Raw genomic sequence first — 16,506 nt, forward strand, 5'->3', positions numbered from 1 at the left:
AGCGAGGCCTGCGCCGAGGCCGGGCCGCGCCGGGCGGGCAGCGGCAGCGGTAGCGGCAGCGGCGGGGAGGAGGAGGAGGCGGCGGCGGCGGCGGCGGCGGCGGACCGGCCGGGGCCTGGGACACGGGACCCGGGCCGAGCCGGGGCTCTGGGCAAGATGCCGGGCGGACGGGTGTGCGCCGCCTGCGGCTGCTCGGAGATCGAGGTGGACGCGGCGCGCGGGGACGCGGTGTGCACGGGCTGCGGCTCGGTGCTGGAGGACAACATCATCGTCTCCGAGGTGCAGTTCGTGGAGAACAGCGGCGGCGGCTCCTCCGCCGTGGGGCAGTTCGTGTCGCTGGACGGTGAGCGCCGCCGGGCGGGGCGGGGCGGGGCGCACGTGCGCCGGGCCGGGGCGGGGGGTGTGGTGCTGTGTGGGGCCGGGGGACAGGGGAGAGGGTGCTGGGGGGACAGGGGAGAGTGCGTGGGCACTGGGTGCTGGGGGGACAGGGTGCTGGGGGGGACAGGGGAGAGTGCGTGGGGAGACGGAGCCGTGGGGATACGGTGCTGGGGGGCAGAGGACAATGCGTGGGGACAGGGAGCCCTGGGCACAGGGGACAGTGCCTGGGGACACGGTGCTGGGGGAGACAGAGGACAGTGCATGGGGACAGGGTGCTGTGGGGCCAGGGGACGGTGGCTGGGGACACGGTGCTAGGGGAGACAGAGGACAGTGCATGGGGGCAGGGTGCTGTGGGGCCAGGGGATGGTGTGTGGGGACACGGTGCTAGGGGACAGGGTGCTGTGGGGACAGGGGAGAGTGCGGGGGGACAGGGGACAGTACATGGGGAGAGGGTGCTGGGAGGACAGGGGACAGCAATTGGAAGAGGGTGCTGGGGGGACAGGATGGTACATGGGAGAGACAAGGGGCAGCATGTGGGGAGAAGGCGCAAGGGGAATAAGGGGCAGTGCATGGGGAGAGGATGTTGGGGGGACAGGGGAGAGAGTGGTGGGGGCCAAGGGACAGTGTATGAGAGAGAGGGTGCTGTAAGGGGTGTGGAGGACAGGGACAGTGCACGGGGGTGAGGGTGCTGTGGGCAGTGTGGGGTCAGGGACAGGGCAGGGGGGCGAGGGTGCTGTGCCGGGGGGCGGGGTTACGGGGATGGTGCATGGGCAAGTGGGTCCTGGGTGGTAAGGACAATGTATAGGGAAGAGGGTGCTGTGCAGAGGGGTGCAGGGTCAGTGCATGGGGACAGGGTGCTGTGCAAAGGGGTGAGGGGGACAGAATGTGTGGAAAAGAGTATTGTGCAAAGCAGGGACGGGGATGGTGCGTGTGAGAGCTAGGGCTGCACAAAGTGGAAATGGGAGACAGTGCACAGGGAGGGAGGACAGTGTGCTGTGCAAGGTGAGATGGAAAAGGGGTGGGGAGGAGGCTGGGATGAGTGGGGAAAAAGCTGTGCAAGGTGGGAGAGATGCTCTGTGTGTGACCGGAGCAAGTGCATGAGGGACTGGAGCTCTGCATGGTGGGTGCAGGAAAGAAGCTTTGGGGCTCTGGAAGGACTGAGTGCACAGGGAATGGGGAAGTACATGAAATTAATTGAGGTAGAGGACAGGAGAGTTGGGTGTTGGGGTAGAGGGAAAAGTTGGGTGTTGGGGTAGAGGGAGTATGTGGAGGCACAGAGGCAGTGTGATAGAGGAGAAAGAGGCTGGAAGTGAAGGGTCAAGAGGGTCTCTAAATAGGTGGGTTGTGGTGTTTGTGTGAATGCTCTGGAGGATAAGGCCTGTGTGTGTGGAAAAGGACCCCGTGAAGAGGACAGGGTGTTTGGAAGGGGAGAGAAGGAAAATGGGTATGGGGAATGTGTATAAGGAGGAAGAAAATGTGTATAAGGAGAAAGAAACATAAGCAAGAAGCATGGGAAGGAGCTTAGCAGTGAAACAAGGGGGAACTGATGGATTGTATGGCTGTGGGGAAGAAAGAGGAGTTGTGGTGGAGAGTGCAGCACTGCATGTTGGAGTTCGGGATTTTACTGTAGACTAGGATTTGTCTGATGCCACTCCTGTCTTCCAACTCAGGGTGCCAGCATTACTTTTTTTTATAGCTTCTGAGCAGCTCCTGTATCCTTCGCTTTTTCCTGTAGTGATGGGCGACTACATTTTTAAGGGATTGTACTGCTTTTTCCCTCCCACCCAAAATTATGTGGGACAGATGGCATGCAAGCTAGAGTGCATTTTGGGATGCCTTTATCCTACGAAAAAAGTATCAAAAGGAAAAGAGAGAACTGAACCATACTGAGGTTTTTTTCTTCTTCTGGATGAATTGCACATACTTTCCTAAGTTCCTTTAAGGGACCTTTTCCCTTTTGTGCAAGTCCTGAGATGCTGCTGTTGGCTAATCTTTTTTTGATGGATAGTGCATTAATTCTTTGATCTTGCATAGCTAGTTAGTTACATGTCTCATGTTACTCTGAAAAAATAATTCTAGCACCCATGAAGACAGATAAGCACGGTGAGGATAGGTGGGTGTGTAAAAGTGAAAATGTAATTGGAGCGCATTCTAGAATGCTTATGGTGGCTTTATCTGGCTGGCACAAGGCGTGGTTGCAGGGGCTTCGCTGTGTGTTCGTATTGTGATCTTCTAGCAAGGCCCCATGTGTGGTAATGTATGTATTTTGGTGAAATGTTTGTGGAAACATTGGAACAGGACTTTCAAAACAATGCTGTTTGTAGATTAGTTAAGTTACTGCAAGGATGAGTGAGGGCTTATTTCATGCAGTAAATATTTTAAGGAAATTTGGATATAGGTTGTTCATACTGGTGTAATTCTTTATGTTCCAAAATGGATGCTTCTGTTCTGAATAATTTTTTTGCTTGACTTAAACTGAGTGGTACAAGCTAATCTGAAAAGATGTATTTGTGCTCCAATAACAGTGTCTTCATGATGTATGCTTGTCTATTATGCTTGTATGACACTGATTTAAGTCCTTGGGCGTGGGGAGGAAAGTCCTTTCCTGTGGAAGCAAGACAGAATTTGTATCTCTGGGTGTTATGCTGGCTGGAGAATTTCCAATGGAATATATATATTTAAGTCAGAAAACATGTACTTGCTGACATTTTCAGGTAAGCTATAGCTCTCAGTGACTTTTCTGGTTACGTAAGCAGGTTTCCATCAAAGTTACCCATTTTTAACACCTTTTCCTGCCATCTAATCTTTGTAGCCTTTTTAGGTCTGTGGCTCTGAGGGATCCCCTGTGTACGAAATGCCTTGGGCTGAGGCTCCTCGGACTGCAGTCTGGTGTCTGTGGGCAGCCCTACTGTGTGGAGCATTTGCAGTGTCAGAGATGCCTGGGCCACTGTTTAGAGACCCTGAATCTTGATCAGTAGGGCTGGGTGACTCGGAGACCGTTGTCTAGGTTTTGCAGGGTGTGAGAGCTGTCAGGTGTTCTGTTGCAGAGCTGGGAGTTGAATGGGGCTCTCGGTGCCTACGGAGCTCAGAGCTCCTGTTTGTGCACCAAGATTCCCCAAACCCTTCCAGGATTCACGAGGGCTTCTATATGTGTGCTAATATATGTCAAATAGTTATAGATGCCTTTATTCATAATTTGTTTTCATCTTCATCATCATATAGAAGCAAAAGTGAATGGAAAGCACTGAGATACTGTTACTGACTTCTCTTTGGTACATCTAGGAAAACCTTTTATTTTGCAAGCTGCATGTTAAGGATTCAGAATCTTGCATTTGTTTGCTGAAGGAGGAAGAGAGTCCTGCACTTCTCTGTTTTAATAGAAAGTAGCCTGTGTAGATCGTGCCAAGTTCTTGCTCATAAGCCCAGCAACCTCACTATAAAACATGGGAAATTCCTTCTTCTGTTCTCTCAGGGTTGGAAGAAGGTGTGAGATCACAGTTAAGTTTTCCCAGGTGGTATTTACATTCAGCTGTCAATGTGCCTAGTGTAGGAAGCCACAGCCCAACACTGATGCCTTTCACAGAGAAGTTTGGTATAGCCAGTGTTTTCCAATGCAGGTGTGTGAGTCTGTTTCTTTCCATTGTTTTGACAGTTTTAACAACTGAGCATTAACAACTGAGAAAGTGCGGGTTTGTGCCTGAATATGACTGAAAGATCTCACTAATGTAGCGAGGTTTGGGGAAATGCAGGCTAGTAAGTCTGTTGGGCAAAAGGGAGGAAGCAGTGAAGGATGAAGGAGATGGATGTGCCGGTAAATATGGGGGAAGAATGTTTTTTGGCAAAGTGAAGGCATGACTTGCAGATCTTTTGGAGGTTTCTGAAGAAGTCAGTAAGTGAACAAAGCAGATCATTGATTTGCTAAAGGAGGTCAGCAAGATTTTTCACCAGAAGTTGTTAAAGAATCTGAGCTGTCATGGCTAAAGGAAAGTCCTTACAGAGCAGAGTAACTACTCAAATTATAAGAAACGCAGGCTAGAAATAAATAATAAGTCTCCTGAAGAGAGTTCCATGGAATCTGGGCTGATGATCTGGAAAATGGGTGATTGATGAGTTAATGAGGTTTGCTGGCAACACTAAATTATTTGGGGTAGTAAAGACTGTAGAAGGGCCTGTTACTCTTAGTAGCCGGGTAGTAGGATAGCATATAGGATCAAGAGTTGCAGTGAGAGTTGGGATTGTTCCTTTCTTCCACATGTGGGATGGTAGCATCTGGACTGGCTGGTATAACTTAGGAAGGAGACCCCTAGGTCTTAATGGATAGCTCTGTAAAAACATTTAGCTCCATGTTCATTTGCAGTACAAAAAACAGAGTGGGGAGGGGAATGTTAGAAGTTATCAGGAAAAGAATATGACAGCATATACGTACACTGTTACATATCCACAGCACTATCTGCAACTTAAATACTGTGTGCAGTTCTGGTGTGTTTCTCTCTTTTCTTCCCCCTCCTCAAGAAAAGCTCTAATAGAAGTAGAAAAGATTCAGAGAGGAAGATGGGGTGATCAAGAGGAGGGCTTCTTGAGGAGCTTCTCAGTTAGAATGAATGGACTCAGCCTGTGCAGACGGGAAAAGAGATGATTGAATGGGCACATAGTAGAGGTCTGTAAATACAGTAGAATAAGATGGCAAGGATGAGTAATTGTTCAGTATCACATAATGCAAAAACTAGGGAGTGCTAAGAAATCTAGCAGCTACCTTATTTTAAAGGTAGCAAGCAGGAGGTTCAGAAGCATTAGGAGTTTTTGTTTGGTTTTGTTTTTTTTGAGAAAAAACATTTAATTAAATTGTGAATCTTAAGTTGTGGATGTTAAAAGTTTACATGAGTTAAAAAATGATTGGGCAAACAATAAGAATGTGTCATGGCCATTAGAAAAAGATACTCTTTCTGGCTCAGGAAATCCTTGAGCCACAGATCTCTAGACTCTGGGAATTATTGTAACAAGCTTTCCTCCTATGTTTTGTGTGCACTTGTAGGCCTGTATATTAACGGACTTTACTGTTCAGAGGTAGGATATTGGACTAGGTAGTCCTTTGGTCTGACTTGGCACAGCTGTTCTTTTGACACTTCAGAGGAAGATCATGTTCTTTGAGCTCTACAAAGATGCTTCTGAGGGTTTTGGCCATTCTTTTAAAACTGGTCTGAGAATCAGGGGGCTATCGTTTTGCAGCATAAACTGTAGGTGTCCCTAGATATTAATACTGGGGGTTTTTTCAGCTTGTGTTTTGGGAACTGGTGAACACAAAACTCTTACGACTTTGACAGTTATATAGGTATGTTCTCTCTTGAAAATGCTTAGCTAATTCTTCTGATCTCCTTGTGAAAACTTGGTAGTAAAGATATTTACAGTTGTGAGAGTTTGTGATAAGGTGTCCAGAAATCCAGACTGCAAGGTGAAGATCTATTTAGAGTAAGGTTTATGAAGTTGCATACGCAGTACTTTGTAATAAGCACCATGGAATCTTCCCTGATGGTAGTTGGGGCATATAAAAGGAGATAGAGTGCTTATATAAATACACAAAGAGAGAGCTAGACCATCCCCGTCCTGATGGGATGCCCTTTGGAGATGGGCATGACCTGTCTGTCTCAGCATAACATCACCAACGCTCTTCATTGCCATGGTCTTGATGGAAATGGAGGATATGATTGCAGGTTATCCTAATTCCACAATTCTTATTAATGATGTCTGTCTTGGGGAGTGGTAAGTCAGCTCTTCTTGTGAGGTACCCATCACTTGCTGGGTCATGAGCTGGTAAGTTCTTTCACTAGCAAGGGAATACCCCCTTTCATGCTCTAGAAGGGGGCCACCATGTATCTTTCTATTGATCTTCTGAGAGGAAAGTCCTCACAAAGCACAAGCTAGTGAAAGCTTTGGTAGCCCTCGTACTGGTCCAGTTAGGTACAATTCTTAATTCTGTTGCAAGTGGTCAGTGAGGTAAGAGTCCAGCCTCAACGCTTAACCCTGGCCATGTTATTCTATTGAAGCTTGTGAAGGCCATGCATTGAAATTGAGTTTCTGAGCTTGACTGATTTGACCCTGGATAAGTCAGATACTAGAGGAAAAGGGTTGTCGTGCATGTTTGCTCGCCAAGGAACACTGTTAATTGCACAGAAAATGTTTGAGGCATGTGCTTTTCCTGTCTGAGTCTAGTTTTTAAGAACAACTCTCCACCTTATAATCAATAGCCAGTTCAGACTGTCTCAAACTAGCCGAAAGAGGTTGTTCTCTGTGTCGTCTTGTCAAATTTGGCGAGCATTTGAATTAAAATTCCTCATTCTGTTAAATGGAATGAATGCATCTTGCCTTTTTTTTTTCCTTCTTGCCCAAGTTCTTAACAGACTCCTATTGGTCATAACATTTGAACGCATCCCAGCACGAAGTACAGCAATGCAGGGTCTAAGAGTGAGCTATGTTTCTCTCTCTTCATTATACTGTAATTGCATCCTGTAAGATGGAGCTCCACCGAGCCCTTTGCCAGTCTGCATCGGTTTTATGGCAGCTGCTTTTGCAGAAAGGCAAGTTACGAGTTGTGCGCTGTGTTTGAAGGCAGCGAATTCTCTGATCACTCTCTTACTGTGTCTGGGTGGGAGTCCCCCATCTTGTGGTAGTTGTTGGGAGAAACTGTTTTCACAGGTACTTTCCCTGAGGCTGACAGGAGAAAAAACAAGTATGAAGCTGAAGAGAGTAAGGGTGGGAAAGCTGAATGCAGAACAAACATTGATAGTCCAGTTCTCTCTTCAGGTTTTTATTTAAAGAAGCTGAGAAAGTGGAAGTCTAGGGCTTCTGACACTAATCAAAGGAGAAGAAAACAGTCCCACCTGAGAAAGCTGATGTGTAGGCAGCGCAGCAGCAAGCTGGAAGACGTAACAGAAAATACAGCATGAGAAAAGGGCACTGCAAGGCGTACTGAGCTTGTGATCCTGAAACGCATTGTGTCTGGGAAAGCTCAGCTTCTTTTGTTCCAGAAATCGCCTTTAAATGCTTGGTGGTAAGTTGAGAAAAATACCATCTGATAAGCTTCTTGGGTACAAATCGTAAGGCAGTCTGGAAATGTGCCCTTCAGAAGTGTCGGGGATCTCTGTGTGCGTGCAGTCTGGTGGCAGGAGAGCTGCCTGCTTCGCCAGGCACTACTGGCCCTTGCTGTCCTCGACCACCTTCTCCCTGGGGCTCTCCCAAGCCTCCCTGGGCCCAGACCCCATGTCAGACCTCTGGGGACATCAGCCCCTGCCCCAGCGATGCTGCATCAGGGCTGATCTCCAGCTCCCCACAGCCCTTTCCTGCCTGGCCATGGGCTGTGCTGAGCCAGGCCCGTGTCCTGCCTGGCCTCAGCCTGTCCCTGTGGCCCTGCCTGGCCATCCCGGGGCTGTGTCTGACCTGGTTCCCCTCTCTGGGCCTGATCCTGACCCCTGCGTGCAGGCTGATGTCCTGCCTGCCCTCAGCCCTTCCCTGGATCCACGGAAGTGCCTGATGCCCTGGGCTCTGGTTGCCCTTGGCCTGCTACAGAGTTTGGGGTCACATCTCTACTAAAAATTTAAATCGGAATTATTTTTCAGAAGCTTTTAGCTAGCTCTTACTTAGCACGTGTCTTCCTCAATCAGCTTTCAGTTTTTACAAAACTGACAGAAACCTTGAGTTTTGAGACCTCTGTCCCCCTCTTGGGTTTGTCTGAAACTGGGCAGAGAGAGGAGAGGGCAGTGCTGCTGCTGCGTGCGCCGTTTTCCCCAGGGAGAAGAGGATAAAAAAATGGAGGTTGGCGTAATGAAGTGCAGCCTCCCATAGTCTGAGCTGACAGAACTGTGGGATGAAGAAAAGTTGGTGGAGCCAGGGGCGTTTATCAACTCCAGATAAGACCTACAGGATACTACTTCATAGGAGGGTTATGGAGTGTTTGTGGCTGGCCACCGAAGTGGGATTCTTGCCCCACAGGACTTACCCTGCCTTTGGGGCGTGAGGTGACTGTACATCACCAGTGTGTCTGTGCAAGACTGAACAGCATGACTGTCTTGAATCAGCTTTACTATTTCACGGTTGATTGCCTGGAATTTCTATTTGTTTTGGTGACTTTTGATTAAAAATACAATAATAAACTAAATTACAAATTCTCTTCTTTAATGCTAGGTTGGCATTTGTTATTTGAGATATACAATAACTAGTGTGAAGTCTTTTAACGTACTCTTAAGCAGCGAGTAAGCCAGGAGGTTTTAGGATGGTGGTGACTATACAGACATAGTCATAGAAATGGGACGCTGCAAGGGGCATTGACAGCATTAGTCCAACTTCAGCACCGAGTCAGGATCTCATAGAGCTCATGGCTCTTGTACAGCGTACATACATGAAGATTCTCCATCTCCAAATGTACATGAATTTGCAAGATACTAATTTGAGGCTGGTGGGAAAAATGTTACTTGTGGAAAGATAGCTTCTTGCTTTTGCTCACAGGGAGAAAGAAAAGTTGTGAACTAGTAACCCTTAGCACACCAAGTGTTTGTTAAAACTTCTAGTGTGGGAGGGTCCACAATATTTGTAAGTGGGCTGTTTCAAATATTAGAACATCAAGTAAAAGTTTCTTCCTGCTAATACAATTTTTTTTGTTGCAAGTAGATTATAAGCAACTTACTACAGTGACCCATTTGCACTGCCATAAATGCTGAATGTGTACTCTTACTCTGCAGTGTTCCATGACAAATTTAATGTATCTTTCTCTTCAGTAAAGCTGTGGTATCCTCAATTTTTTCAGGTTTGCCTATGGAAGCTTACTGAAATGTTTTGTATATACTACTATATCCTTAAAAACTTCTTTATGTTTTTACATCAAGGAGCGTGAGCTACATTGACCTCAAGTGCAGAACTTGACTGGGGTTTGCCTTGATCAAAGTGTTTCAGTCTTTTGGGGTTTGTGGGAATGGGAAGTCATGGTCAGCAAACTGGAAAGAAGAGAAGGGACTAGATAACAGGGAGGAAAAAGGTTTCATATAATTTAAGCTAAGCTTACTAGCCATTCATCTTCTATGCCTTTTTTTTTCCTCTAGAACTTTGTAAGATGGACAATTACTGTCACAGTAAGTGCTAGTGAGACAGTTGATAAAGAGGATGAACTCTGTATCGGATTCTGTGTTTTTGTCTGGTCAGTTGTTCCATACAATAAAGGATTCTTCTGTATTTTTCAATATTACAGAAGTGGAACAATAGGGGTTTTGTTTTTAATCGGTTGTTGTTAATTGGTTTCCATGTAGGATATATTGATAGACCAAATCCTGACATAAAATATTTCTCGTAGTGCAGCCTCGAACAGTCCTGAAGTAGGTTCCACCAGTAATACACATGCTAAACTTGAAGCACTGGCCACTGAAAAGTGAAAATAATGTTAATATGAGCAAAATTCCTCTTACTTGTGGTCCAGATTTCTAGAGATGACACTAATTCACAGTTAATTTTAAATTATGTATAGTGGTTATGATGTAATTTGCAACACAGAAGGAAAGTATGGATATGCTGGATTTGTAGACCTTTTTGGGAAATCCTGAAGAGTATTTAGCTGTTTTACTTCATGCTAGGTTTTTTCATTACAAAACTAATTCATAATCATGTTGTATTGGGAAGGCAGAGGGGAATCTTGCATCTACTTCATGCAAAGAATAATTATCTGCTGTATGTTTGTGAGAGGAACTGAATCAATTTTTGCTTCTCTCCTAAAATCCTCCAGGTGGCAATCGTGAGTCAGAGTTAAGCATGTAGTGGTTTTTTTTGCTGGTCTTTTTTATATGCTGTCCTTGTGATGGCAACAAATGCTTGCTTGAAGGGCTGCAGAGTATACTGCTGTCAGTTCTGAAAATGCTGAATCTTGCACGTAACTTGGACACAGGCTGGTTTCATAGACTTGTGCAGTCCTAAACTCGGGCGTGGTGGATGCAACAGTATATCCATGTCTTTGGTTGGTAGTTATGAAAGTAAGTCCCTAGATAGCTAGTTATGATGGAGTAGATTAAAAGTTTGTCTATGTAAGTTTATTCAGCAGTAGAATTTTGGCAGGCTGTGGTGCTTGCAGATCTGTTAACTTGCCTCTAAAAATGGCTGAGAAGAATTATTTTGGCTGCAGACTTCAGTAGTTTTGTGTGTTCAGAAAACTTTAATCACATCATTTTGCTATTGTAGGCATGAATTGTAATGGGACACTGACTTACTCTCCTTTTGACCTTTATGGTCTAACTTAAGTAGGAAACCCATCATTTTTTTTATATTAGATTGTCTAGTCTACCCTGATTATGAAACTGTTGGTGTGATGCTGTCTGCACTCTTTACCAGACCCAGATTTTATGCTGGGTCTGTAAATACGTGGGTTTTAAACTGAAGGTTTTTCTCCTACCTTGTGCTGGAGAAAGGGCTGGTGTTTTTTGGTTTTAATTTCACAGAGGAGGATTTTGGTAGGACTGGTCCTATCAAATAGCAGATATACTTCAGTTCAAGTTGCAAGTAGCTTCATTCCCTGTCTTCACTTGCTCATTTATGTAGAGGAAACACAATCCGTAACACTGGGACTGAAGCTGTTTCTTCTCTGGGTGCTGAATCTGAAACTCAGCATGTCACTAGCTCTCAGAAAAGTGCCCTTTAAGCTGCAGATGCCCGAGTGGCTGCTCTTTGCCTCCTCTGTATGGAGGGATGTGATAAGTGCTGTTCCTGCTCTCTATCTTCTTTTTGTTGCTGTTCAAGGTTACTGCTGTTCAAGACTTCAAGCTTTGCCTGCTCCTTTTACTGCTTAAGGAACATTCTTGTAGAGAAGCCGAGTGATGTGACTTGCTTCATTAGTGAGTCAGTGGAGCAAAACAGAATGGCCAAGGTGCCTGGGTCTGACCCTGCATACAGCAGCCGTGCCCGAGACTGTGCTGCAAGGAGCAGGCGTTGGGGGCGGCCGCTCTTGGCTGCGTGAGGGACAGTCACTGTAGTTCAGCGCTTGAGTAATGTGGCGTTATGGGCTGGGTCTGGAACTGCGTAAGCTTTGACTGAGTATCATCAAGTTTCCAGGTATGCCATCTCCTGCGTCTTTAATTCTCTTGGTGTCTTGGGACACTGCAGTCCCCTGAGAGGACCACAAAAAAATTGAGTAGCTGTACTTCTGAGCTGCCTAACACATCTCTCCACATCTTCTGTTGTCCGAAATTTCATATACATGTCCAAAGCTAGCTTGGAGAGGAGGCTTCAGTTATGCAAAGCTGAGAATCTGAGTTAGTTTCTAAAAATGATCAGTAGATGACAACGTACCTTGGGAGGCGCCACCTCACGAAGGAGGGTATTTGAGTTGGCTTAGGGAAATGTTAGTGTTAATGTTGAAGATTTGGCAGGCGGTATGTGCAGACACCAAATACTTCTCGGATACATTTTTGTATATCTTGAAAGCTGAATGTGAAAACGCAAAAGCCTGTTTAAGTCACTTTTGAAGTTGTAGAGGGAAAAATGGAAAAGGTCAAGAAATGTAAAAATTTCAGTTAAGCTGGGATGTTAATTTGGTTGTGCCTAGCAATCGCTGTTCCTTTCCTTTGTACTTTTTAAATTACTAGCTTTGTAGGGATTTTTGTCTTTAAATGAATTTGATGATTTCACAGTTTCCTTTTTTCAAGAGTTTATATTTTTATTACCCAGCTGAACAGTTGCGTTAATGAGTTTGGTTTGCATTCTGCTTGTAAAGATTAAAGCTGATGCTGAGACTTCAGAGTCAACGGCAACGTTAGTTTGCAGTTCTGAGAGTGTAAGTGCTCAACAGACTAGTTTTCTGTCAGTTTTCAAAGCCAAATGCTAATTAGAGATGTGCAGTCTTTCCAGTTAACTCGCTGAGAAATGGGCGCATCAATTCTGATAACAGAATTTGTCTTTCCGATAGCTCTGCTAGTATCTGCTGCAGACTCAATAGCTTGGAAAGAAAGGATTTTTATGTACAATGTTCTATCTGGATGTCTAATGAAGAAGCATCTTAAAGAACAAAACTGCTGAAATCTCAGCTTAATTTTATTTTGTTTGTATTCTTTCTGGCTTTTAGCTCCTGAGGAAGTTATATTATTTTGTTACTAGTATTGTTTATTGCCACTCTAAGATTGTTTCTACATAAGCTTTTTAGTAGCAATAGGGAAACCTGTGAAAGAGTAATGTAGCTGTTTTGACAAGGATAGTCCAATAGAGTTCAGTATTTTCCCGTATTTAAAGATAGAGGGGACTGAAAAGTGGGGCCTTTGTGCCCAGGAGGGGGCAATGGTGCCTTTGACCCCAGTGCTGGATGAACCTGCTACCTCCAGCCTGCCCTGCTCTTTGTTCCCGCTCTTGTCCTACAGTTGATGGCCTCCTCTGCTGTACTGATGCTTGCGTGTGTGTTCTTCTGCTGTAAATCAGACAAGTGAGGTAGCCTGTGGTAAAGCAAACCTTAAAACAACAAAAAAAGGAGGGTAGGAGGCAGAATTTCTGAAGTTTGATCTGCTACTGATGGAATACAAAACTGTTGCCATTGTTGATATATTTTTTGCCAGGTAAACCATTCTTACTAAATGTACACCAAAAATGTTGTATATGCTAGTAGCAGTTTGGTAGCCTCTCTCTGTTTGGCCTCATTGGTTTGTTTTGGAGCACTTGTGGAAATACGAGACTGTACCTATAAGACTGGCAAGGAGACGTTGCTGTCTATAATGGTCTGGAGCAAATACAGAGTTGGGAGGGTTACCTCTATATCCAGCAAGGAGGTCACTATTGAACATTTTTCATTTCTCATTAGGATGTTGAACTGAAGTACTTAAGCTGTGGGGCATTTACATGAGAGCTTCTGATTATTGTTTGTTGAAAGGATCTGTTAATGAAATGAAGGTGAAGTTGGTTTCTGTTGTGGATAGCACTGGAAACCTAATTTAAAGTTTGTATGGAAAATTAAACTTTGAAGGCTTATAGACAATTCTGCGGGAATATTAGCTTTTCTGGGGTTTTTTTGGGGTGTTTTTTTTTTTTTTTTCCCCTCAACATAGATGTATATTAAATGCTGCTGAGAGGGGACTAGCCAAGAAAGTCTAGTAAGAGTGAACAATTTAGGTCACAGTTTCTCATCACTTGTACCTGCTACAGAAGTATCTTATTGAGGTGCGTAGGAGAGATGTCCTGAACTGCTTTCAAGTGACACTTCGCTCCTCTGTCTGTTTCTGTCCAAAGCCATTCTAGTTTGTTCTAGAGAACTGGTGTAAGATGAGAAAACATAGCTACAAGAACTTGAGGAAATACTGTAGGCATCATAGGGAACAAGATGACTTTTTTTTTCCCCATTCTGAAGAGCAGACTAGTGGAATTAAGTAGAAGTCCAATTACTAACAAATTACTTGTTTTCAGTCCTGTGCAATTTAGCTTTTTTGGTCGCACTTGCTGTTGAGCTGACAGATTCAAATATCCTGCTTGAGGTAGTCTGGTTTTCTGTTGGGGGGCGGTGGTGTTAAATTTATTTATTTTTTTTTTTAATCTTGCTTTAGTGAGAGACTATTTCTGTCTTTGGTAGCTTAATTCCCTGTTCTGCAAGATTGGTTTGTATGAGTAGTTCCACTGACTCCCAGAGGACCCTGCATTCAGGCTGCTCAGCATTGGCACAGATGCATAAACCAGCCTCCAGCTGATGCTAATTTACAACTCAGACTTATTTTAGTCTCTACCCTTTCAGGGTGTAAACGTAGCAGTTCCAGACTTGCAGTTTTTGTAGCCGAAGCAATCACCATGTGTGCCTAATGTTAAACTGAAGTAACTTTAAAGTAAGTGTTATGACTGTAGTAGCCAACACAGTCATTATTGAATGCTAAACATGTTTTATGTTCTGTAGTGCCAGTAATTAGCTATTAAAATTCTGTATTGAATATTCTTCAGACAAAACATATTAACTAAGCAATTGTTTCATCATTTACTTTGAGAAATATTTTACAGTATTGATTTTCATGTTCTGCCTAAAATAGGGGTTGCGACATTTTTGTACTTTCTTTGGAGCCAAGATTGGGAGGGCTTGTGGAGTCACATAATTCTTAGGGCATCCCAAGGAAGCAATTGGGAAATACAGGATTTGTACTCGATGCCTTAAGCCCTTCAAGCACTTCTCTTGCCCTTCTTAATGTAACTTGGCACGTTGTAAGTTATACAGATACTGAATATAGTAGCACAATAAGTTTTCTTTTAATATTTTAATTCAGTTATTGCATTTGACATGTCTTTTTTTAATTTTTCCACTAATAGGTGCAGGCAAAACACCGACTTTAGGAGGAGGGTTCCACGCCAATCTGGGAAAGGAGTCACGAGCACAAACTCTACAGAATGGTACTTGCAAGCTTTAGTCTTGTTGATATGACTTTTTTTTTTAATTTTTAAATAATATCGTTGATTACCATTAATTTTTAGTTTTGCATGTGATCTCAAAACCTTGGTGGGCCACTCGTTAGTCAGTAGACAAGTCTGCCTAGTGCTGATTTTACATTGTGCTCTCATTTGGTTGTTATACCTGATTTATGAGGTCAGGTAGCTGGCTGACAAAGGGTAATGGTACTTGACAATACTATCGTAGTTTAAAAGGGCTTTTTCAAGGTTGACATGCCCATTGCACCTTCTTATTATCTGTTGACCTATTGTGGCTTTTTATTTTATCAGTTTTCAGGGTTCTTGAAATGCTTTATGCATGTTTATTTTTAAGTATAATTGTTGAAATGCTTTTGGTTTTAGGTGGTGTAGGTGTGAGATAATGCATATATTTATGCACACTTCATAGTAATCATGTGCTTAATATGTGACTGTTGAACAGAGAGGGGAAAAATGGAAAAAAGATTTCAGTGTCCAGAGAATATTTCAATAAATATTCTCATTACACGCTATGCATTTTAATTGAGATCTGCATAAGCTACACTCTTCAAAGAGAGTGACTAAAGCCAGCTTTTATTCCAGAAACAGAATGGTCTTCCAAATTGAACTGCTGTTACTCATATCAATGGACAGGAGTTGTCATTTTTTGACTAATTAATACTCTTGTCTCATGATTCTTGGAGATGACAGCTGATGGACTGTCATATCAAAGACTCAGAAGCTCACATGTAATTAACCGAGGGATGTAGATGGATTTTACTGACATGATGCTTGTTTTGGGGAGATACTTTAGATAAAGGTATTTTCCTAAGTTGAAGTCTTATACTTGCAACTCAAACACAGAAAATCGTGGTTGATATTATGCCTGCATAGGTATACAAAGAGTAAGATTGATCTGATCTGATATCTGCATAGGTATAGAAAGGTTAAGATTGATCTGTGTTATTGAAATATAGCCAGACTGCTTTACTCAGCATTATTCAGCTCGCTTATATATAGATTGTTTTATATACAGAATGTTTTATTCAGCTGTTTGCACTGAACAGTATCGAGCCCTGCTTGTTTGGCAGAGTAAAGCTCATACTTTATGTGAGCTTGTTTCAGTGTCAAGTCCAAAGTTACTATCTTTGGAGTTTTAAAAATGCCTGTGTAAATTGTAACCTGTATAAGCAGTGGCATAAAACCACTAGAATACCTTTTACAGTTAGTGAAGTTTGTCTTTAGATGAAGGCACTTTAATCAAAACTGTAATTTTGCACAGGCATTTTAAAAATAAATTGGCTTGTTGTGCATAAGCTCTGCCCAGTTCCTTGTCTTTAACTGTAGAAAAGTAAAATGCTGAGGGGAGAAAATGCTGTCCTATTGCTTCTTGGAGTGTCTGAATCCTTCAAAAGCCCTTTTGGTTATGCTGAAGGGTGATTGCAGTTAAAGACAGTGTAGGCATTTTTCTGGAATCTAAACATGGCTTCTTTCTTGGATGACTGTTTGCTAGGGAATATGTCTGAGCATCTTCCTTCCCTACAGCTTTTGTGCATGGGGCCCCCCTAATCATACGCAATGATTCTGAGTTGGCTAAAGTCTGTCAGCATCATGTAAAAGAAATTATAGTTGCTTGAAATGAAATTATCTCCCAATCAGTTTTGAAACAGGAAAATAATTTGTCTTTTTACCTATACCTGTCTGAGGCTCTTTACGGGTTTTCTTCTCCTTTTTGTGGTTATC

General features: G+C 43.7%; 1 protein-coding gene across 4 annotated transcripts in view; it reads left to right on the forward strand.

The window, feature by feature from the left end:
- Positions 1-206: 206 nt before the first annotated feature.
- The window catches only part of BRF1 (BRF1 general transcription factor IIIB subunit), a 179,748-nt gene continuing 163,448 nt past the window's right edge, over positions 207-16,506 (forward strand). For 2 of the 4 annotated variants that reach the window (XM_075713226.1, XM_075713229.1), the window contains exons 1-2: positions 207-343; positions 14,668-14,748. Coding sequence is in view for 2 of the 4 variants with exons in the window: in XM_075713227.1 (XP_075569342.1) it covers positions 7,414-7,423; positions 14,668-14,748 (91 nt within the window). In the remaining 2 variants the exon portion in view is untranslated. Of the gene's footprint in view, positions 344-7,188; positions 7,424-14,667; positions 14,749-16,506 lie in introns of those variants that run through there. The other 2 variants (XM_075713227.1, XM_075713228.1) reach the window with 1 other exon arrangement.

The sequence above is a fragment of the Pelecanus crispus genome, chromosome 6 (genome assembly GCF_030463565.1).
Source record: "Pelecanus crispus isolate bPelCri1 chromosome 6, bPelCri1.pri, whole genome shotgun sequence".
In the NCBI taxonomy this organism is placed as follows: Eukaryota; Metazoa; Chordata; class Aves; order Pelecaniformes; family Pelecanidae; genus Pelecanus; species Pelecanus crispus.